The sequence below is a fragment of the Bos javanicus genome, chromosome 19 (genome assembly GCF_032452875.1).
Source record: "Bos javanicus breed banteng chromosome 19, ARS-OSU_banteng_1.0, whole genome shotgun sequence".
Taxonomy (NCBI): Eukaryota; Metazoa; Chordata; class Mammalia; order Artiodactyla; family Bovidae; genus Bos; species Bos javanicus.
This window is the reverse complement of record NC_083886.1, coordinates 11304793-11329447: the sequence shown is the minus strand read 5'-3', so window position 1 is coordinate 11329447 and position 24655 is coordinate 11304793. Positions and strand designations below refer to the sequence as shown.

The following is a 24655-nucleotide window of genomic DNA, read 5'->3' as shown; positions in this document are numbered from 1 at the left end:
AACCAGAAAGACTGTACAATTACTCAAATATCAATTTTACCAGCCTGCAAAACAGCTGTTATTTATGGCCTTAGTCATCTTATTGGAATCCTAGTAGTATTGATTCTTTCTGATGATCTGTATGAGAGTTTCCTTTCTTCAGTGCAGTTTAGCACAACCTCTGGGTCTTTATTTTGGCCTTTTCTTGTTTATAGCAGAGCTTAAAGACTTGAATGTTAGTAGAGCAACAAATTCTTGTTGTGATGTTTCAGATCAGATCAGATCAGTTGCTCAGTCGTGTCCGACTCTTTGCGACCCCATGAATCGCAGCACACCAGGCCTCCCTGTCCATCACCAACTCCTGGAGTTCACTCGACTCAGTGATGCCATCCACCATCTCATCCTCTGGCGTCCCCTTCTCCTCTTGCCCCCAGTCCCTCCCAGCATCAGAGACTTTTCCAATGAGTCAACTCTTCGCATGAGGTGGCCAAAGTACTGGAGTTTCAGCTTTAGCATCATTCCTTCCAAAGAAATCCCAGGGCTGATCTCCTTCAGAATGGACTGGTTGGATCTCCTTGCAGTCCAAGGGACTCTCAAGGGTCTTCTCCAACACCACAGTTCAAAAGCATCAATTCTTCGGCGCTCAGCCTTCTTCACAGTCCAACTCTCACATCCATACATGACCACAGGAAAAACCATAGCCTTGACTAGACGGACCTTTGTTGGCAAAGTAGTGTCTCTGCTTTTGAATATGCTATCTAGGTTGGTCAGAACTTTCCTTCCAAGGAGTAAGCATCTTTTAATTTCATGGCTGCAGTCACCATCTGTAGTGATTTTGGAGCCCAGAAAAATAAAGTCTGATACTGTTTCCACTGTTTCCCCATCTATTTCCCATGAAGTGGTGGGACCGGATGCCATGATCTTTGATTTCTGAATGTTGAGCTTTAAGCCAACTTTTTCACTCTCCACTTTCACCTTCATCAAGAGGCTTTTGAGTTCCTCTTCACTTTCTGCCATAAGGGTGGTGTCATCTGCATATCTGAGGTTATTGATATTTCTCCCGGCAATCTTGATTCCAGCTTGTGTTTCTTCTAGTCCAGCGTTTCTCATGATGTACTCTGCATATAAGTCAAATAAGCAGGGTGACAATATACAACCTTGACATACTCCTTTTCCTACTTGGAACCAGTCTGTTGTTCTATGTCCAGTTCTAACTCTTGCTTCCTGACCTGCATACAAATTTCTCAAGAGGCAGGTCAGGTGGTCTGGTATTCCCATCTCTTTCAGAATTTTCCACAGTTTATTGTGATCCACACAGTCAAAGGCTTTGGCATAGTCAATAAAGCAGAAATAGATGTTTTTCTGGAACTCTCTTGCTTTTTCCATGATCCAGCGTATGTTGGCAGTTTGATCTCTGGTTCCTCTGCCTTTTCTAAAACCAGCTTAAACATCAGGAAGTTCACAGGTCACATATTGCTGAAGCCTGGCTTGGAGAATTTTAAGCATTATTTTACTAGCGTGTGAGATGAGTGCAATTGTGCGGTAGTTTGAGCATTCTTTGAAATTGCCTTTCTTTGGGATTGGAATGAAACCTGACCTTTTCCAGTCCTGTGGCCACTGCTGAGTTTTCCAAATTTGCTGGCATATTGAGTGCAGCACTTTCACAGCATCATCTTTCAGGATTTGGAATAGCTCAACTGGAATTCCATCACCTCCACTAGCTTTGTTCGTAGTGATGCTTTCTAAGGCCCACTTGACTTCACATTCCAGGATGTCTGGCTGTAGGTGAATGATCGCACCATTGTGATTATCTGGGTCGTGAAGATCTTTTTTGTACAGTTCTTCTGTGTATTCTTGCCATCTCTTCTTAATATCTTCTGCTTCTGTTAGGTCCATACCATTTCTGTCCTTTATCGAGCCCATCTTTACATGAAATGTTCCTTTGGTATCTCTGATTTTCTTCAAGAGATCTCTAGTCTTTCCCATTCTGTTGTTTTCCTCTATTTCTTTGCATTGATCGCTGAAGGCTTTCTTATCTCTTCTTGCTATTCTTTGGAACTCTGCATTCAGATGCTTATATCTTTCCTTTTCTCCTTTGCTTTTTTCTTCTCTTCTTTTCACAACTATTTGTAAGGCCTCCCCAGACAGCCATTTTGCTCTTTTGCATTTCTTTTCCATGGGGATGGTCTTGATCCCTGTCTCCTGTACAATGTCACGAACCTCAGTCCATAGCTCATCACGCACTGTATCTATCACATCTAGGGCCCTTGAATCTATTTCTCACTTCCACTGTATAATCATAAGGGATTTGATTTAGGTCATACCTGAATGATCTAGTGGTTTTCCCTACTTTCTTCAATTTAAGTCTGAATTTGGCAATAAGGAGTTCATGATCTGAGCCACAGTCAGCTCCCGGTCTTGTTTTTGCTGACTGTGTAGAGCTTCTCCATCTTTGGCTGCAAAGAATATAATCAATCTGATTTCAGTGTTGACCATCTGATGATGTCCATGAATAGAGTCTTTTCTTGTGTTGTTGGAAGAGGGTGTTTGTTATGACCAGTGCATTTTCTTGGCAAAACTCTATTAGTCTTTGCGCTGCTTCATTCCGTATTCCAAGGCCAAATTTGCCTGTTACTTCAGGTGTTTCTTGACTTCCTACTTTTGCATTCCAGTCCCCTGTAATGAAAAGGACATCTTTTTTGGGTGTTAGTTCTAAAGAGTCTTGTAGGTCTTCATAGAATCGTTCAACTTCAGCTTCTTCAGCATTACTGGTTGGGGCATAGACTTGGATTACTGTGATATTGAATGGTTTGCCTTGGAAACGAACAGAGATCATTCTGTCGTTTTTGAGATTGCATCCAAGTACTGCATTTTGGACTCTGTTGTTAACCATGATGGCTACTCCATTTCTTCTGAGGGATTCCTGCCCGCAGTAGTAGATATAATGGTCATCTGAGTTAAATTCACCCATTCCATTCCATTTCAGTTCGCTGATTCCTAGAATGTCGACATTCACTCTTGCCATCTCTTGTTTGACCACTTCCAATTTGCCTTGATTCATGGACCTGACATTCCAGGTTCCTATGCAATATTGCTCTTTACAGCATCGGACCTTGCTTCTATCACCAGTCCCATCCACAGCTGGGTATTGTTTTTGCTTTGGCTCCATCCCTTCATTCTTTCTGGAGTTATTTCTCCACTGATCTCCAGTAGCATATTGGGCACCTACTGACCTGGGGAGTTTCTCTTTCAGTATCCTATCATTTTGCCATTTCATACTGTTCATGGGGTTCTCAAGGCAAGAATACTGAAGTGGTTTGCCATTCGCTTCTCCAGTGGACCACATTCTGTCAGATCTCTCCACCATGATCCGTCCATCTTGGGTTGCCCCATGGGCATGGCTTAGTTTCATTCAGTAAGACAAGGCTGTAGTCCTAATGTGATTAGATTGAATAGTTTTCTGTGAGTATGGTTTCAGTGTGTCTCCCCTCTGATGCCCTCTTGCAACACCTACCGTCTTACTTGGGTTTCTCTTACCTTGAGCATTGGGTATCTCTTCACAGCTGCTCTAGCAAAGCGCAGCCAATGCTCCTTACCTTGGACAAGGGGTATCTCCTCACCGCCGCCCTTCCTGACCTTCAACGTGGGATGGCTCCTCTAGGCCCTCCTGTGCCTGCACAGCCATGGCGTGGGGTTGGTCCTCCCGGCCACTGCCCCTTAATTATCATTAATTCAGCAACTTTTTCTGAGTCTGTGCCTGGCACTGAGCCAATATATGTATATTAATATATATACATATATATTAATATTTATTTTCAATTTTATTATAATAAAATTAATATTTACTTTTGGTCTTAGTTGTGGCACATGGGATCTTCATTGTGCTGGGCAGGCTTTTTCTCTAGTTTTGGCGTGCAGGCTCCAGAGTGCAGGGGCTCTGTAGTTTGCAGAATGCAGGCTCTTGTTGAGGCACCCAGGCTCAGTCGTTGTGGTGCTTAGTAGCCCTGCAGCATGTAGAATCTTAGTCCCCTGACCAGGAATTGAACCCTCATCCCCTGCATTGGAAGGTGAATTCAGTTGAAGGAGAGAAAAGAAGAGAAGCTAAAGGCAAAGGAGAAAAGGAAAGATATACCCATTTGAATGCAGAGTTCCAAAGAATAACACGGAGAGATAAGAAAGCCTTACTCAGCGATCAGTGCAAAGAAATAGAGGAAAAACCGTAGAATGGGGAAGACCAGAGATCTCTTCAAGAAAATTAGAGATACCAAGGGAACATTTCATGCAAACATGGGCTCAATAAAGGACAGAAATGGTATGAACCTAATGGAAACAGAAGGTATTAAGAAGAGGTGGCAAGAATACAGAGAAGAACTGTACAAAAAGATCTTCTTGACCAAGATAACCACGATGGTGTGATCCCCCTCCTAGAGCCAGGCATCCTGGAGTGTGAAGTCAAGTGGGCCTTAGGAAGCATCACTACGGACAAAGCTAGTAGAGGCAATGGAATTCCAGCTGAGCTATTTCAAATCCTTAAAGATGATGCTATGAAAGTGCTGCACTTAATATGCCAGCAAATTTGGAAAACCCAGCAGTGGCCACAGGACTGGAAAATGTCAGTTTTCATTCCAATCCCAAAGAAAGGCAATGCCAAAGAATGTTCAAACTACCACACAATTGCACTCATCTCACACGCTAGTAAAGTAATGCTCAAAATTCTCCAAGCCAGGCTAGAACAGTACATGAACCATGAACTTCCAAATGTTCAAGCTGGATTTAGAAAAAGCAGAGGAACCAAAGATCAAATTGCCAACATCCACTGGATCATAGAAAAAGCGAGAGAGTTCCAGAGAAACATCTATTTCTGCTTTATTGACTATGCCAAAGCCTTTGACTGTGTGATCACAACAAAGTGTGGAAAATTCTTCAAGAGATGGGAATATCAGACCACCTGACTTGCCTCCTGAGAAATCTGTATGCAAGTCAAAAGAACAGTTATAACCGGACATGGAACAACAGACTGGTTCCAAATCTGGAAAGGAATACATAAAGATTGTATATTGTCACATTGCTTACTTAACTTATATGCACGTATATCATGTGAAATGCCCGGGTGGATGAAGCACAAGCTGGAATCAAAATTGCCGGGAGAAATATCAGTAACCTCAGATATGCAGATGACACCACCCTTATGGCAGAAGGCAAAGAAGAACTAAAGAGCCTCTTGATTAAAGTGAAAGAGGAAAGTGAAAAAGTTGGCTTAAAACTCAGCATTTCAGAAAACTTAAGATTATGGCATCCGGTTCCCATCACTTTATGACAAATAGATGGGCAACAATGGAAACAGTAAAAGACTTTATACTTTTTTGCTCCAAAATCACTGCAGATGGTAACTGCAGGCATGTAATTAAAAGACACTTGCTCTTTGGAGGAAAAGCTATAACCAACCTAGACAGCATATTAAAAGGCAGAGACATTACTTTGCTGACAGACTCCGTCTAGTTAAAGCTATGGTTTTTCCAGTAGTCGTGTATGGATGTAAGATTTGGACTATAAAGAAAGCTGAGAGCTGCAGAATTGATGCTTTTGAACTGAGGTGTTAGAGAAGACTATTGAGAGTCCCTTGGACTGCAAGGAGATCCAACCAGTCCATCCTGAAGGAAATCGGTCCTAAGTATTCACTGGAAGGACTGATGCTGAAGCTGTAACTCCAATACTTTGGCTACCTGATTCGAAGAACTGAGTCATTGGAAATGACCCTGATTCTGGGAAGGATTGAGGGCAGGAGGAGAAGGGGAGGACAGAGGATGAGATAGTTGGATGGCATCATCGACTTGATGGACATGGGTTTGGGTGGACTTGGGGAGTTGATGATTGCCAGGGAGGCCTGGTGTGCTGTGGTTCATTGGGTTGCAAAGAGTCGGACATGACTGAGCAATTGAACTGAACTGAACCCCTGCATTGGAAGGTGAATTGTTCACCATTGCCCCTCCAGGGAAGTCCCTGGGCTAATATTAGGAAAGAAATTAAGAATCAGTTGCCTGGTTTTAGTCGTTTGGAAACTAAAGATGAAATGGGCTGAAGGTTGAAAACTGTTATTATACCGTAAAAGCTGTATAAATAAATTGCTGTGGGTTCGTGGAGAAAGGGCTTTTCAATATAGTGTATAACATTTATATATTTAATGAGGGCTTGTTCAAAATTTAAAATCTTAATATAAGATTCTGATGGAATTTTATATGTTTATTAGAAAGTTATTTAAGTCTATGCTGCTGCTGCCGCCAAGTTGCTTCAGTCGTTTCCGACTCTGTGCGACCCCATAGACAGCAGCCCACCAGGCTCCCCTGTCCCTGGGATTCTCCAGGCAAGAACACTGGAGTGGGTTGCCATTTCCTTCTCCAATGCGTGAAAGTGTAAAGTGAAAGTGAAGTCGCTCAGCTGTGTCCAACTCTTCGTGATCCCATGGACTTCAGCCCATGCTATATATGGAAATTCTTTCATTAAAAGGGATAGTTAAGGAATTTTACCTGCTGCTTGCTTTTATTTTAATGGCACAGATACTAAAAGTAATACACAGGGTTAGTCAGTTCCATTAGTCATTTAAAGGTAATATGTTTCAGATAGTCTCACCAGTGTCCAACCTATGTATGCTGTCTGGCAGTATCCACTTAGAATAGTGTTTGAGTGAATCATCTCTACCCTTTGATGCATGAGTATCCTTAACTAAAAATAGTTATTTGCTGCAGATAGCTGTTAGGTGGTCAGTAGATTCCTACACTAACTCTAAAATCCTAGAAAAAAATGGGATGGTAGTTCACATAAGGGTGGCAAGACTAGAAGAGGAATTTTGTGTGTGTGCTCAGTCGCTGATTCATGTCCAGCCCTTTGTGACCCCATGGACTGTAGCCCACCACGGTCCTCTGTTCATGGAATTTTCCAGGGAAGAATACTGGAGAAAGTTGGCATTTCGTACTCCAGGGGATCTTCGTGTCTCCTGCATAGGCAGGCAGATTCTTTAGCACTGAGCCACACGGGAAGCCCAGAGGGGGATTTGCAAGCTTCCAAACTAGCCTTGTGTCCTGTGGCCCTTCCGTTCTTCAGAAACATCTTTTATGCATTACTGTAATTTTTTTCACTATAAATGGAGTCATGTTTATCTAACAAGGTAGGTGTGGGGTTTTAAATATTTTTGCTTTAAAAAGTGTTAGTTTTTTTACAGTACAGATAATTCCGAAGAGATCAAGATCCTGTCTTATATCCAATTTTATGTTTTAATACGTAGAGATAGTTGTTTTTTCCCCTAACCCTAACTTTTTTTTTTACTAACGAGTATGAAATATGGGAACATGAGATGGAAGAGGGAATGAAAAAGGGCAGTGCCTAAAATAAACTTTGCTTGTTTTGCTAGGGTCTGACCTAGACAAGAAGGGAGAATGAAGTATTAGCTATCTCCTTCCTGCATAGTATGATCCTCTTCCCAGCTAATGTTCAGCAGTGTATTTGAGGTAGATGCTTATAGTAAATGTATTTTAAGTAGGTTAGTTAGAAGCTTAACCATGATGTGTAATGTTACTTCTTTAGAAAAATACAGTGTGAATTTAGCAGCTGACTTAGATATAAATTTTCAGAACCATATGTCATTATAATTAGTGGACTACATGTATAAACGGCAAGTACCAGGAGCTCCGAGTTCTGGATTTTGGCCTCATTTGTGTACTCAGTGCTCAGTCACGTCCAACTCTTACACCCTCATGGACTGTAGTCTGCCAAGCTCCTCTGTCCATGGGATTTCCCAGGCAAGAATACTGGAGTGGGTTGCCATCTCCTCCTCCAGGAGATCTTCCTGACCCAAGGATTGAACCCACATTTCCTGCGTCTTCTGCGTTGGCAGGAGAGTTTTTTTTACCACTGCACCACCTGGGATGATCTTGGCCTCATAATGAAGTAAGTTTAAAATTGTAGAATTTAATAGTTACAGTTTCAAGGCTTGGTTGGTAATATTTTACTGTTTGGATTAGTTTTCATGTGCAGCTATTCTTTTAAGGTTTCAGGTTCGTTCACCAACTTTCTTTCAAAAATGCCGGGACCAGCATTGGTATATCACTCAACTGGAAGCTGCACAAACTAGCTATATCCAACAGATAAATAACCTTAAAGAGGTAAGCAAAAAGACATATTATAGGTTTTGTGTTTCATATTGTCTTTTAGGCCTGTTAAATTTGCATTTAGAGTCTGGGTATTATTGGTGTTTGTAACTTTGTAGATAAATCCGCTTGTTCTTTGTTCTCATTACCTTTGAGTCTCATTCTGGACTGTCCAGTTCGGTAGGCACTAGCACATGTGGTCATCGAGACCTAAAAATCCAGTTCCTTCGTTGTGCTAGCTAGCTTGCATTGGGAATCGCAATACAGAACATTTCCATCATTGCTTAAGATTGTATTGCACAGTGCTGCTCTAGTTGGAGGCAGACTCTTGAGTTTCTCTCAGTGACTTGGGTATTTCTCTTCCCTGACAATTAAATTTTGCCCATCTTGAATTCTCATTGTTGTTGAACTGAGTGCTGGAGAGGATCAGTTAATGAACTTTTATTTTACAATGCTAAACTAAATTATGTGAGGAATGTGTCTTTCTGCCAGTGGATGTTAGGATGGGGTGAGAAATTTGAAGTGCTGGGTGTGGCTTAATATATGAAGGAGGAAAACATGACTATTTAAAAAATTTTTCATGTCAAGTATACTATCTAAAACTGCCTATATTTATGATGCGGTTTGCTAATTGTATATGTAGCATGGGCTATAGATGAGAAGAAAGATGAGAATAAATTGGGCAGTTTTTCTTTGTATAGATTTTTCCATTAGCAGAAGTCAAGTAGGTATGAGATAGATGGTTCAAGAACTATATTTATGAATATCTGGGTGTGTGGGGCGATTTTTTTGTTTTGTTTTGATTTTGCTTGAAACAATTTTACTAGTGACAGACTGCTTATGACACATGTTTGTGTTGTTCTTTTTTTAAAAGAGACTTACTATTGAGTTGTCTCGAACTCAGAAATCAAGAGATTTGTCACCACCAGATAATCATCTTAGCCCCCAAAATGATGACACTCCTGAGACACGAGCTAAGAAGTCTGGATCATGCGCTGACGTGCTTCTCCAGGATGGTCCTACCACAGCTTCTGTACGAGAGGTCAAGGAGGATGAAGAAGATGAGGAGAAGATTCAGAATGAAGATTATCATGTAATAATTAGACCTGCTTTAGATTCATTTCATATTTGAAAAGAGAAATAATATAGTTTTCAGCATATCATGTAGGGGGATCAGTGTGCCAAAAATCTTGTCCATTTATGTTTTTGTTACTAATATATGCCCTGTTGTGACTATTAATATGTCAGAAGTTGAATCAAAAGTGTTTCAAGTTTCTAAAAATTAATTTATTATAGGAAACTGTACAGTCTACAGAAGAAACTGTGGTATACATTCTAGAAGCTGTGTAAGTTGTAGATTTTAAAAATGTGTCTTATTTCTATTCACTGCATCTAGTTGAAGTACCTTATCATTGCATATGTAGGTAGGATGGTTAGGATTTGGGAAGTAGCCAGATTTTGTCCCAGCTAAACTACAGTTAGAATGATATTTCAAGACGTGGTTGTTACTGTTTAAGGTAAGAGAGAAATGGAGAGATAAGCCCTTTTTGGTATATTTGTTTAAGATGGGCACTGAGTGTAGTAGTGCATACCCGGGACCTTTTGAAGATGGTTGCTGTTATCTTCATTACCTCCACCATAATTTGGCCCTAGGTAAATAACAGGGAGAGAACCCACCTCTACCCTTCAACAAAAAATTGGATTGAAGATTTACTGAGCATGGCCCTGCCCATCAGAACAAGACCCAGGTTTCCCCTCAGTCAGTCTCTCCCATCAGGAAATTTCCATAAGCCTCTTATCCTTCTCCATCAGAGGGCAGACAGACTGAAATCACAGCAGACTAACCAATTTGATCACATGGACCACAGCCTTGTCTAACTCATGAAACTTTGAGCCATGCCGTGTAGGGCCACCCAAGATGGACAGGTCATGATGGAGAGTACTGACAAAATGTGGTCCACTGAAGAAGGGAATGGCAAGCCACTTCAGTATTCTTGCCTTGAGAACCCCATAAACAGTATGAAAAGGCAAAAAGATAGGACACTGGAAGATGAACTCCCCAGGTCGGTAGGTGCCCAATATGCTACTGGAGATCCGTGGAGAAATAATTCTAGTAAGAATGAAGAGACAGAGCCAAAGCAAAAACAATACCCAGTTGTGGATGTGACTGATGATAGAAGCAAGGTCCAATCCTTCAAAGAACAATATTGCATAGAAACCTGGAGTATTAGTTCCATGAATCAAGGCAAATTGAAAGTGGTCAAACAGGAGATGGCAAGAGTGAATGTCGACATTTTAGAACTCAGCAAACTAAAATGGAATGGGTTATTTAACTCAGATGACCATTACATCTACTGCTGTGGGCAAGAATCCCTTAGAAGAAATGGAGTAAAAGAACAAGAGAGTCTGAAATGCAGTACTTGGAAGCAGTCTTAAAATGACAGAATGATCTCTGTTTGTTTCCAAGGCAAACCATTCAGTATCACAGTAATGCAAGTCTGTGCCCTGACCAGAAATGCTGAAGAAGCTAAAATTGAACAGTTCTATGAAGACTTACAAGACCTTCCAGGTGAAGTGAAGTTGCTCAGTCGTGTCTGACTCTTTGCGACCCTGTGGACTGTAGCCCACCAGGCTCCTCTGTCCATGGGATTCTCCAGGCAAGAATACTGGAGTGGGTTGCCATTTCCTTCTCCAGGGATCGAACCCAGGTCTCCTGCATTGCAGGCAGACGCTTTAACCTCTGACAAGACCTTCTAAAACTGACAACAAAAAACCATGTCCTTTTCATTATAGGGGATAGGAATGCAAAAGTAGGAAATCAAGAGATACCTGGAGTAACAGGCAAATTTGGCCTTGGAGTACAGAATGAAGCAGGGCAAAGGCTAATAAAGAGTTTTGCCAAAAGAATGCGCTGGTCATAGCAAATACCCTCTTCCAACAACATGAGAGAAGACTTGACAAATGAGCATCACCAAATGGTCAATACCGAAATCAGATTGATTATATTCTTTGAAGCCAAAGATGGAGAAGCTCTATACAGTCAGCAAAAACAAGACCGGGAGCTAACTGTGACTCAGATCATGAATTCCTTATTGCCAAATTCAGACTTAAATTGAAAAAAGTAGGGAAAACCACTATACCATTCAGGTATAACCTAAATGAAATCCCTTAAGTGGAAGTGACAGATTTCAAGGGATTAGATCTGATTGAGTGCCTGAAGAACTATGGACAGAGGTTCCCCATCCCCAAGAAAAAGAAATGCAAAAAGGCAAAATGGTTGTCTGAGGATGCCTTACAAATAGCTGAGAAAAGAAGAGAAGTGAAAGGCAAAGGAGAAAAGGAAAGATATATTTGAGTGCAGAGTTCTTAAGAATAGCAAGGAGAGATACAAAAGCCTTCTCAGTGATCAGTGCAAAGAAATAGCAGAAAACAATAGGATGGGAAAGACTAGAGATAAGGGTACTTTTCCTGTAAAAATAGGGAACTAAAGGACAAAAATGGTATGGACCTAACAGAAGCAGAAGATATTAAGAAGAGGTGGCAAGAATACACAGAACTATACAAAAAAGATCTTCACAACCCAGATAATCACGATGGTATGATCATTAACCTAGAGCCAGACATCCTGGAGTGCAAAGTCAAGTGGGCCTTAGGAAGCATCACTACGAACAAAGCTAGTGGAGGTGATGGAATTCCAGTTGAGCTATTTCACATCTTAAAAGATGATGCTGTGAAAGTGCTGCACTCAATATGCCAGCAAATTTGGAAAACTCAGCAGTGGCCACAGGACTAGAAGACGTTAGTTTTCATTCCACTCCCAAAGAACGGCAATGCCAAAGAATGCTCAAACTACCGCACAATTGCACTCATCTCACACGCTAGTAATGCTCAAAATTCTCCAAGCCAGGCTTCAATTGTACATGAACTGTGAACTTCCAGATGTTCAAACTGAATTTAGAAAAGGCAGAGGAACCAGAGATCAAATTGCCAGCATCTGTTGGATCATCAAAAAAGCAAGAGAGTTCCAGAAAAACATCTGCTTTATTGACTATGTCAAAGACTTTGACTGTGGATCACAGCAAACTGTGGAAAATTCCTCAGGAGATGGGAATACCAGAGCACCTAACCTGCCTCTTGAGAAATCAGTATGCAGGTCAAGAAGCAACAGTTAGAACTGTACATGGAACAACAGACTGGTTCCAAATCAGGAAAGGAGTACGTGAAGGCTGTATATTGTCATCCTGATTATTTAACTTGTATGCACAGTATGTCATGAGAAGCGCTGGGCTAGAGGAAGCACAAGCTGGAATCAAGATTGCCGGGAGAAATATCAATAACCTCAGATATGCAGATGGCACCACTCTTATGGCAGAAAGTGAAGAGGAACTAAAGAGCCTCTTGATGAAGGTGAAAGAGAGTGAGAAAGTTAGCTTAAAACTCAACATTCAGAAAACTAAGATCATGGCATCCGGTCCCATCACTTCATGGCAAATAGATGGGGAAACAATGGAAACAGTGATAGACTTTATAGTTTTGGGCTCCAAAATCCCTGCAGATTGTGACTGCAGCCATGAAATTAACTCTTGCTCCTTGGAAGAAAAGGTATGACCAGCCTAGATAGCAGACTAAAAAGCAGAGACATTACGTTGCCAGCAAAGATCCATCTAGTCAAAGCTATGGTTTTTCCAGTAGTCATTTATGGATGTGAGAGTTGGACTATAAAGAAAGCTGAGAGGAGAACAATTGATGCTTTTGTACTGTGGGGCTGTAGAAGGATCTTGAGAGTCCATTGGACTGCAGGGAGATCGAACCAGTCCATCCTAAAGGAAATCAGTCCTGAATATTCATTGGAAGGACTGATGTTGAAGCTGAAACTCCAGTAGTTTGGCCACCTGATACAAAGAACTGACTCCTCGGAAAAGACCCTGATGCTGGGAAAGATTGAAAGTGGGAGGAGAAGGGGATGACAGAGGATGAGATAGTTGGGTGGCATCACCGACTCTGTGGACATGAGTTTGAGTAAACTCCCGGAGTTGATCATGGACAGGGAGGCCTGGTGTGCCGCAGCCCATGGGGTCGCAAAGAGTCGGACACAACTGAGCGACTGAGATGAAGTGAAGACAGGAAGCTTCAGGTGTATGTTATAATTGATGGAGTCAGTGGGGAGAAAGATTGAAAATTACGGCACATGTATTGACATAACAGACTCTTTTAGGAATATTAGACGTTGGAACGGAGAACTCAGGTGTAACAGTTAACCTTTGATAGAATTAGTTAAAGGAAGGATGGAGTTTGTAGGTAGGGCCACTGAAAGTTGGAGGCAGTTACTAGCCATAGCCAGTTGGAGAAGGAAATGGCAACCCACTCCAGCGTTCTTGCCTGGAGAATCCCAGGGACAGAGGAGCCTGGTAGGCTGCTGTCTGTGGGGTTGCACAGAGTCGGACATGACTGAAGCAACTCAGCAGCAGCAGACCTTGAGGAATGATGATTTTAAATGTTATTCTGTGAGGAAGTTGGTGTGGACTGTATGAACCATTTCCAGCTGCAATTGGCAGAAATGACTTGTTGGTGGTCCTAGGTAATGTGGTTGTGTGGTTTATCTCTACAGGGCTCAGCAGTGTAGGCCCAGCAGCAGCGAATTCAGATGAGTACCTTTTAGGTGCTTAGTCCAGGCCGAGTGGAAACATGTGAGATAGAATCTTGTTCCTTTGCCTTAATCTAGCATGAGCTTTCCGATGGAGACCTGGACCTGGATCTCGTTGGGGAAGATGAAGCGAATCAGCTCGATGGCAGCAGCTCTTCTGCCAGTTCCACAGCCACAAGCAACACTGAAGAGAATGACATTGACGAGGAGACGATGTGAGTGTCGCACACTAACTACAGCTGTAAATATCTGAGTGACAATTACTAGAAGCACAGTAGTTATATTAGGCCTAAAACTGGGTGGTGGCTCAGACGGTAAAGCGTCTGCCCGCAATGCGGGAGACCCGGGTTCCATCCCTGGGTCGGGAAGATCCCCTGGAGAAGGAAATGGCAACCCACTCCAGTATTGCCTGGAAAATCCCACGGACAGAGGAGCCTGGCAGGCTACAGTCCATGGGTCTCAAAGAATCGGACACAACTGAGCGACTTCAGTTTCTTTATTTCTTTCACTTTCTTTTTCTTTCTAAAACTGGGGATATTAAGCATTTTTTCCCCTTGATTTACCCTATATTATATAAATGAAGGAAGAGTGAGTTCCCTCCCTCTCATCTCTGGGATCCAAATAGAGTTTTAGTTATAGCTTTAACTTTTAATTTTGTTGTTATTTCATGTGTAAGAAATGTTGCAAAAATAGTAATGGATTAATTCCCCAAATGTTAATGTTTTGCTTTGTTATGTTTCTCTCTTTTCTCTCCACATAAAATTTTATGAGAGAATTTGAGATAAAGTAAATACAGTTCTCATTGTATTAACTCCTCAAAATAGACCTTTTGCACCTAAAGTTCCCTCATTAGAATACTTGGCAAGTTGTCTTAAAGGGTTAGTTAAAATGTGAAGCCTTTAAGTTACCAAATCAGAAATCATTATTACTGATTTTTTTAAACATATAAAATAAAACTTATTCATTTTCATTTGAACTAACATGAAAAGTTGTTTAAGATGGTGATTCTATGAAGTGAAATCATCTTGATAAATAGCATATATGGTTCTACCTGAATTCATTCCTTTGACTGTTAGATCTCTTGGCTTTTTTCAGGGTAGTTTTGAGGGCATTGTATTTTCCATTAAGCTTGATTCACAGCCTTTCATTATATTGACTTTTTTAAAAGAAATATTTATTAATTTGGCTCTGCTGGCTCTCTTAGTTATGATGTGCAGGATCTTAGATCTTTGTTGTAGCCTGCAGGATCCTTTGTTGTGGCAGGATCCTTAGTTCAGGCATGCAAACTCTTCTTTACAGCATGTGGGATCTAGTTCCCTGATCAGTAATTGAAGCCAGGTCCCCGCATTGGAAGTGCAGAGTACTAATCGCCAGACCACCAGAGAAGTCCCCAGATTGACTTTGAATGTTTTTTCCACTAGAAAGTGTTTGATTATGTTCTCTTTATTTGCATGCATCTACATTAATAGCTTGATTCAAAGTATATTGTATAATTCATAGAAATAGCGCAGTTAAGCCAATTTGAACATCTGTACTGTGCTCAGTCACTTGAGTTGTGTCTTTGTGACCCTGTGGACTGTAGCCCGGCAGGCTCCTCTGTCCATGGGATTCTCCAGGCAAGAATACTGGAGTGGGTAGCCATGCCGTCCTCCAGGGAATCTTCTTGGACCATGGTTGGACCTGCATCTCCTGCATTGCAGGCAGATTCTTTACTGCTGAGCCACTGGCTCACCCAATTTGACCTTCTCAGGAACATACATTGTTAGCTTTTACAAATTAAGGTCGGTTCCCTCCTCTAATAGATATGGAACTAGGAACATAGTTGATTTGGATAATGATTATTATAAATAACTTTCAGTTAGCTAGAGCACAGGCCTTCTTCTTTCCCTCCACCTCAGTCTTTTTATGATAGCAGTATACATTTTCTTCTTGCTGTTTTTTTCTTTTTTTTTTGAGGTAATTGTAAATTCACTTTCAGTTGTGAGAAATAATGTAAGAGTCCATATGCCCTTTGTCCAATTTTCCCCAGTAGTAAGTAACAGACATCACAGCCAGGATATTGATTGACATAAGCAAGATACAGAACATTTCCATCACCACAAGTGCCCCATAGGTTGCTGTTCTATTACATACCTACTTTCCCCACCTAACCTCTTCCTTTGCAACCACCCATGTTTTCCTTGTTTCTATAATTTTGTCATTTAAAGGATGTTATGTAAATGGAATCATACAGTATGTAACACTTAGGGGCTGGCGTTTTCCCCACTCTGCCTGATTCTCTGGGGACTCATCCACGTTATTGTGTGCATAGGTAGTTTGTTCCCTCTAATGCTGATAAATGGTTTGTGTTGTGGATACACTACAATTTGTTCAACTGTTCACTTGTTGAAGAACATCTGGATTGTTTTCAGTTTGGGGCTACTATAAATAAAACTACTAGAAACATTCATGTACAGAATTTTGTGTGAACCTAAATCTCCATTTCTCTTGGATAGGTTTAACTGCTGGATTGTATGGTAATTGAAAGTTTAGTTTTTGAAGAAACTGCCAAGTAGTTTTCTAGTTTTTGCATTCTTATGAGCAGTATATGTATGGTCCACTTTCGCAGCATTTAGTATTGCCCTAGGTTTTATTTTAGTCATTGTGATATCTCATTGTGGTATTAATTTACTTCCCCCTGTTAGCTAATGATGTTGAACATCTTTTCATGTGCCTAATTTCCCATAGGCATATCCTCACTGGTAAAATTTCTCTTCGTGTCTTTTACCTGTTTTCTAATTGGAACTTTTTTTTTTGTTTTAATGATAAAATATATATAACCACAGGAGAAGGAAATGGCAACCCACTTCAGTACTTTGCCTGAAAAATCCCAGACTGGCCTGGCAGACTACAGTTCATGGGGTTGCATAGAGTTGGACAAGACTGAGTGACTGAGCCTGCATGCTTGCATGCATACATAATAATTTCTAAGGGCAATTCAGTGGGATTAAATATTCGTGTTGCACACCCGTCACCACTATCTATCCCTAGAGCTTTTTTTTCATCTTCCCAGACTAAAGTCTGTACCCATAAAACAATAATGCCCTCTTTCCTCCTAGCAACTACTGTTGAGTTTAGAGAATTCTTTGTATATTAGATTCTGGAGAAGGAAGTGGCAGCCCACTCCAGTACTCTTGCCTGGAAAATCCCATGGACAGAGGAGCCTGATAGGCTATAGTCCATGGAGTCTGAAAGAGTCTACACGACTGAGCAACTTCACTTCACTTTCACTTGCATATTAGGTACTAGTCCTTTGCTGAATTTGGAACATGCTTTGAAGATAACTTTCATTCTCTAGCTTATCTTTTCATATTGACAGGGTCTTTTGCCAATCAGAAATTTTTAATATTTCAAGTGTTTTGTAGTTTTCAGAGTATATGTTTTATACATTTTTGAAATCATTCATCAGTATCTTACTCTTTTTCATGCTATTATAAATGTAGTTGAATTTTCTTTTCAAGTTTCTTTTGTGGGTTGTTCTTTGATCTTATTCTTTTTCATGCTATTGTAAATGCAATTGAATTTTCTTTTAAAATTTCTTTTGTGGGTTGTTCTTTGTAAGTACATGAAAATGCAGATTTTTTGTATCCTGCAACCTTGTTAACTTGTTTATGAATTCTAATCTTTTTTTAATGGATTCTTTAGATTTTTCTATGTGTAATATTATACCTGTAAATAGATATAGTTTTACTTATTCTTTTCCAATTTGAGTGCCTTCTATCTCTTTTTCTTTCCTAAGTTTACCGGATAGAACATCATATAAAATTGGTGGGAGTAGACATTCTTTCTTATCTTGTTCCTGATTTTACAGGGAAAGTTCAGTCTTTGACCACTTAATGTGATGTCAGCTATGAGTTTTCCATAGATGCCCATCTGGTTTATTGAGTGTTTTTATTATGAAAGGGTATTGGTTTTTTCGAAGTCTCTTTCTGCATCTCTTCAGATGATCATGTAGCTTTTATTTTTTATTCTATTAATATGGTGTATTACATTAGTTCATTTTCAGATTCTAAACCAGCTTTGCGTTCCTTGGATAATTTCTACTCTGCCATGGTGTGTAACTCCTTATCTTTGGCTGGATTCCTAGTTTTCTTTTTTGCTGGATTCCATTTGAGGGTTGTTTTTTTTTTTTAATGTTCTTAATAGTGTTATACCTTTTTCTGTGGCTCTGTTTTTATAGCCTGCTTCTCACAGGCAACATTTCTGAGCCAGAGTTCTGAAGCTAGAGTGAGGACAGAGGTGTGCTTACTTCTCCCACTCTAGAAGCTGAGCCAATGGGAGTGGGAGAGTTGGGGGCTGTAGCCTCAACTCTTTTCAGTTGGTCTTCTGAGGCCTGGAACTTCTGCTTTATGAGTGACTTGTGGCAAGGGTGATCTGGGCCCCAGTTTCTTCACATGCTGCATCAAAGGTAGAGCCTTGGGTCTGGATGGAAGAAGGGAATCCCTGCCTCTTGGCCACATATACCTGAATTTAGCCTAGCCACAGGTATCTGGGAGCAGGGTGAGAAATGCTGCAGTCTTGTTCCTCTTGGGAATATAGCCCTTTTCCTGGGAGCTGTGGGAAATGGGAGCCTTATATGCTTGGGTGCATCAGTCAGAAGTGGAATTGCTGTATCACTGCTCTTGGTTCACGAACCACAGACTCATTGTCGTTACCAAATTTCATTACTGTTTTTCATTTGCTATATGCTCTTAGAATCATTTCCAGAGTCTAAACTGTTGCCTTAAAAAATAATGTTCACAGTGTTACTGGAGAGCAGATCTGTAGAGCTTCTCATTCTGTCAACCTGGGAATTGATTTTCAGACTACTTTGGGCTTCCTGATGGCTCAGCTGGTAAAGAATCCACCAGCAATGCAGGAGACCCTGGTTCAATTCCTGGGTTGGGAAGATCCCCTGGAGAAGGGAAAGGCTACCCACTCCAGTATTTTGGCCTGGAGAATTCCATGGACCGTATAGTCCATTGGTTGCAAAGAGTCGGGCACGCCTGAGTGACTTTCACTTTAAATACCCACAACTAGCGCTGATTTGTGCTATTCCATATAGTACTTTGTCGTGTAAAATAAGACAATTGTGTTTTGATAAACAACACCGTCTTTTCTGAAATGATATCTTAAGAAACTAGTTTTTAGTCATATATAGTAATTTGAACATCCTTGTTAACCTTAAAATGTACAGTTTTAACTGTAATTTACTACCATTAAATTACAAATTCTTTGAAGCTATAATCTCTTTTGCTTACATGGTTCTCAGATTTTCCATTTTGAAAATTAAATGTTGCCAACCTATTTTAGTACTTTAAAAAGGTAGATTGAACATTAATAATACTGTACATACATGTGATAATGACGAAAGTCTTTCCCCTCAGTTTTCTGTTTAGAAATATACTGTTACTTCATAGGAGAAAGCTATACACTATTGTTGTAAAATTCTTTGAGATATGACAGATAATGTTAATTTTACTTACTATGTGGAAAAATGAATTCTGTATATTCTTAGGTCTGGAGAGAATGATGTGGAATACAACAACATGGAATTGGAAGAGGGGGAACTCATGGAAGATGCAGCTGCAGCAGGACCTCCAGGTACTGGAGCCAAACCCCACAGCCATCCTGTCTTCTCTTTCCTCTTCTTTGACTGTATCATATTTTAATATGTGGCAGCCATTGCACTACATTGTTCATGGTGTTAGAAGGACTGTATTTTATGTATGGATTTTGGGATATTACTAATAGTATTTAGAATAGTAATAGCTAAAATTTGATGCATTCTTACATAGCAGGCATTATGCGAAAGCACTTAATGTGTACCTTATCTCATTTACCTATAAAATTCTTGGAGGCAGATTTTAATATTATCTTCTTTTTGTAGCTGTAGAAACTGATGTGCAAAGGAATTAAGCAACATGTTGTCGTTTTACAATTAAGTAAATGAAAGAGGAATTAGAGTTTTTTGTTTATTTGAATCCAAAGCTCATGATCTTATCCACTATTACAAGCTTACTTTTTATGATACATAAGTTTTGTTTGTATATCTACCTCTACTATAGATTAATTAGAATAGAATCACTGAATCTTTGAGTTACAGAAGACGTTTTGAGAACTCAGTTTATATGGAAAAAGCTCAGAGATTTAGTTGGTATAGCTAGACTAGAACCTCACGTCGTCGTCTTGAACCTGCTTTTTACTAAAGTACACGGCCCTCCTGGGATAACCAGTTTTAAGTAGTAAGGGTTTCTTTTGTTGTCTTGGACCTATTCAGTTGAGCACGGGGATTTTGGCTAGATCAGTTATCAACTAGTTTTTTTTACTGCTTCTGTTTTACCTGCATCGCCCTTGGTATGAACATTGGCATGTTCTGTAGCATGCTTGAATATCTAAAGACCTCTTTAATACTGCTCCTTAGCATTTCAACTTCCACTTCTGCACTGTACTCCTGTCTCTCACTTTATTTCTAGGTGATCTCAGTCACACCCGTATGTCAGTTCTGTTTGTATGCTGATTACTCCCCGCTCCATCTCTAGCCTTTATTTTTCTCATGACTTCCAGACCGATGTAGTGGTTTGGTTTTGATGTCTCAGTCTTAGATCTCCTAAACAGAAATCATTACCTTTTCATTTTCAGGCTTACCCATCAGTGATGGCTATCATCTTGATGATGAGTAGTGCTGTATATTCTTCACCTTTCCTCTCCTTCCACTCTCCCTTTAATATGTCACCAAAATCTGTTGATTCTTCTCCTAGATAGTGAATACATTTGTTACTTCACATTCCACTGCCATTTCTGGAGTCAGCCTGTGTCTTTCAACCTGAATGAGAGGCTATTTGGGTTCTTTGTATCCATTTTTGCTCCCATCCATTCTGTTTCCCATGGCATGAGTTGCGAATGAAGTGACTTTTTATTCCCTTCAAAATAATATCTGATTATACCCCTTCTCTCCTTAAAAACCCTTTATTTCATTCCATTTACTTATAGGATGAAATCCAAAGTCATTAATATGGTATACAATGGCCTTCATGTGCTGACTCCTGCTCATTTTTCCCCCAGCTTTAAAAGGTATAATTGAGAAAAATTGTATATGTTTAAGGTGTACAGCATGACGGTTTCAGATAAATACACATTGTGAAATGGTCAGCATGATCAAGCCAGTTAGAATTCATTGCCTCACATGGTTACCTTTTTTTTTTTCTTTCCTCTTCTCTACCCGACTCCCCTCTGATAGCAGCCTGTTTGTTTTCTGTGTATTGACTATTTCTGGTTTTGTTATGTTTGTCCATTTGTTTTGTTTCTTAGATTTTACATACAGATATTACATATAAGTGAAGTCATATTTCTTTATCTTTCTCTGTCTTACTTATTTCATTTAGCATAATACCCTCCAGGTCCATCACGTTACAAGATCAGGTAATGGAAAGTCTTATTTGCCTGGCTAAGGAGCTTGGCCTTCTATTCTGTGGAACCACTAAAGGTCTTTAAGAGTGAATGTGATCAGATTTGTCTATATAGTGAAAAATGGGTTAAAGGTGGATGAGATGAGATTGGATACTACTGTGAAAGTTCTTTGGAAGTCCAGTGGTTAGAACTCTGTGCTTTCACTGATGAGAGGATGGGTTTGACCCCTGGTTGGAAAACTAAGATCCCACAGGCTGCATGGTGTAGCCAAAAAAATAAAAGGAAATTACCTCAATATTCCAGGAGGGAGAGTTTGAGGGCCCAAAATAAGGCAAGAATAGTAGAGGCTATGACTTGGGAGTGTCTTACCGGCTGGATTGGAGTCGGTGGTGGTGTGGGGGTGATTCCTTAAGGTCTCTAGTTTGGGCCTCATTCCATAAGCTAGTGAGTCTCGGAGCAGAGGATAATATATTCAGTGTGATCCATGCTGATATTGATGGGCCAGTGCGACTCCCACGTTATGATCTCCAGACCCATGTAACTGGCTGCTTGGAAGACCACAGATGTGCAGTCTGGGTAGTAATATGCATTGTTTTTAAAAAAATAAGCATCATCAGGGCTTCCCTGGTGGCTCAGTGGTAAAGAATCGCCTGCCAATGCAGGAGACGTGGGTTCAGTCCCTGGTCTTTGGCGAGTTACTAAGCCCGTGCTCCACAACTATGGAACGTGTGCTGTAGAGCCCAGGAACTGCAACTACTGCGAGCCCGTGTGCCACAGCTGCTGAAGCCTGTGTGCCCTGGAGCCCTTGCTCTGCAGGAGAAGCCACCACAGTTAGAAGCCCGTGCACTGCAAAATAGAGAGTAACTGCTCGCCACAGCTAGAAAAAACCCTCACAGCAACGAAGACCCAGCACAGCCTGCAAAATAAAAAATTATTTTAAAAAGATTTTTAAAAATAGGAGTTGTAGTTTTTATTCATTGAAATTAATAAACTAATTAAAATATTATTTACAAGATTCACCCATTATATGTAAAGAATTTCTACAAATCAATAAGGAAAAGATGACAGCCTCTTTAGTTTAAAAAAATAGGCAAAAGACAAGAATAGACACTTCACAAAGGAGTCTATCTAGATGACCAGTACACATTTTTAAAGATACTGCTTTTGTCAGAGAAATGCAAGTTGTGGTGCTATTGTTGTTTATCCTACATGAAGTTTCTTGAGTTTTTTGGATGTTTACATGAATAGTTTTCATTATATGTAGGGAATTTTTACCCATTTTTCTTTGAATAATATTCTTTCTCCTCTTTTCTAACTCCCATTACGTGTATGTTGGTACACTTGCTGGGGTTTCACAGGTCTCTGAGACTCTTCATTTTTCTTCATTGTTTTTCAGGGAATGCCAGATAAAATCCACATTATGATACCATTGAATACCCACTGTAATGGCTAATACTTTTTAAACTGGCAGTACTACATGTTGAAAGCATGTGGAGAGATGGAAACTCTGATAGCTTGCTGGTAGGAATGAAAATGATAACTCTACTTTAGAACACTGTTGGGCAGTATAGGCTAAGGCTAAATATACACATCCTATGACTTTTCCACTTCCGACAGAAGGGAGCTGGTATTTGCCAGTTGAGTTACAAGATAATTTAGAGCAATATTGTTCTTTTTTAGGTGATTTTGTTTTCTTGTGTTTTTAATTTTAAAAAAGTAAATGTAATTTTTGACAAAGAATGTCAAAAACGAGAGAAGACTGGAAAGGTAGTTTGAGTCTAGACTGTGTAGGACCTCAAATTTTTGCTAATACATACAAGCACTGTAGTAAAATCAAGAGCTCAGATAGATGAGTGTGACATTTTAGCAGGCTTAATCTGGCTTGGCTTAGGAAGAGAGCATCCATTTGCTTTTTTTATGAGTTTTTTTTCCCCATGTGAAGTTCAGGAGCAGTTTTCTGCTTATAAGTTCAGTAGCTTTATTTCTAGTAGCAAAAAGCAACCCAAATTCTTTCCTAATAGAAATAAACTAGTTGTATATATTCATATTTTATAGCACTGCACAGAAATAATGAAAATGAATAAGCTGCTATATATAGCAATATAGATGAATCTCATGAATATAATATTGAGCAAAGAAGCAGAATATAAGAATATAGCTGTATCATTGCATTTAAAAAAGGTTCAGAAACAGGCAAACTAATCTATGGTGTTTTACTCTGGATGGAAGTTACTTTTGGGGAGGAGGGTAAGTGAGCAATTTTAGGAGGCTTGGAGGAATCTTGGGGTGCTGTTAATTTGTGATCATTCACTAGGCTTTATGGACTTCCTGGCAGCTCAGCAGTAAAGAATCCTCCTGTGGTGCTGGAAATGTGGGTTCAATCCCTGGGTTAGGAAAATCCCCTGGACAGAGGAGCCTGGTGGACTACAGTTCATGGGGTTGCAAACAGTCAGACATGACTGAACCAACTGAGCATGTGCTCATGCAACTAGGCTGTATGAGACAGACTCCACACACTCCCCAGGTTAATGGCAGTATTAACTCTTAGAGGGGGAAACTGAAATAGATGCTAAAATCTCTGATGCCTTTGGATGAAATGTGATACTGTGTGGAAGGATGGGAACCTGAGAGGGATGGAGTAGCCAAAGGACATGAACCACAGCAGAAAGGAGCTTTGCTCATTGGTGAGAGTAGTGAGTGACCTGGAAGAGTAGTTAGAAAATAGAAGACTGTTGACGTTCATTTCTGTGCTTGGAGGTCCATTTAACATGAGAGAGAAACAACTTTTGTTTTTGAAGAACCAGATAGTTGGGCAATCAATACCATAATCTGGATGAACCTATTTACTGTATAACCAGAACCACCTGAGTAGCTTTTTGAAAAAGTCCTGGATCCCCCTCCAATATCCTCATTCAGGACATCTAGAGTAGGGCCAGGAACCTATCATTTTAAAAACTCCTCCAACTGACTTATATGCAGCCTGATTTGGGAACTTCCTAGTAAAGGAAAAGAGCTAAGGAACAGTTTCAAGGGGGAGAGGGAATAGTTTTCTGTCTTTTAAAATAGAAGTTGCAAAAACAAAAAATAGGAGTTGCAGTGGTGTGTACGGAGGGTAAAAGAGAAATTGGCAATGGGATAATCCTTAGAAGAGGAAGGACAAACAAGTAGAAGGTAAGGATGTGAGGATGTGAATATAGATGAAAAACATGTAAGTAAATAACTGGCCTGAAGCTTCTGAATAATAAACTTTTCTCCTAAGTGCCCCCCATCCATCTCCATCTCTTTAGAAACACCCTCATGAATAGTCAGGACCTGATTACTTCATGTTATTTTTATATTATCTACTTTAAGACTTTGCATGTAACATTTTTTAATGTGTTTTTCTTAAGAATATATTTAAATAACTTTATTTAAGGAGGTCAGTTTTTTTTTTTTGTTTTTTTTTAAGGAGGTCAGTTTTAAC

At 40.1% G+C, this 24655-nt stretch overlaps 1 protein-coding gene across 7 annotated transcripts in view; it reads left to right on the top strand.

The window, feature by feature from the left end:
- Nucleotides 1-24655, top strand: part of TRIM37 (tripartite motif containing 37) — a 151135-nt gene that overhangs the window by 77246 nt on the left and 49234 nt on the right. For all 7 annotated transcript variants that reach the window (XM_061390160.1, XM_061390156.1, XM_061390159.1 and 4 more), the window contains 4 exons: nucleotides 8021-8135; nucleotides 8995-9213; nucleotides 13843-13979; nucleotides 19301-19386. In XM_061390160.1, the coding sequence (XP_061246144.1) occupies nucleotides 8021-8135; nucleotides 8995-9213; nucleotides 13843-13979; nucleotides 19301-19386 (557 nt within the window). The remainder of the gene's footprint in view (nucleotides 1-8020; nucleotides 8136-8994; nucleotides 9214-13842; nucleotides 13980-19300; nucleotides 19387-24655) is intronic.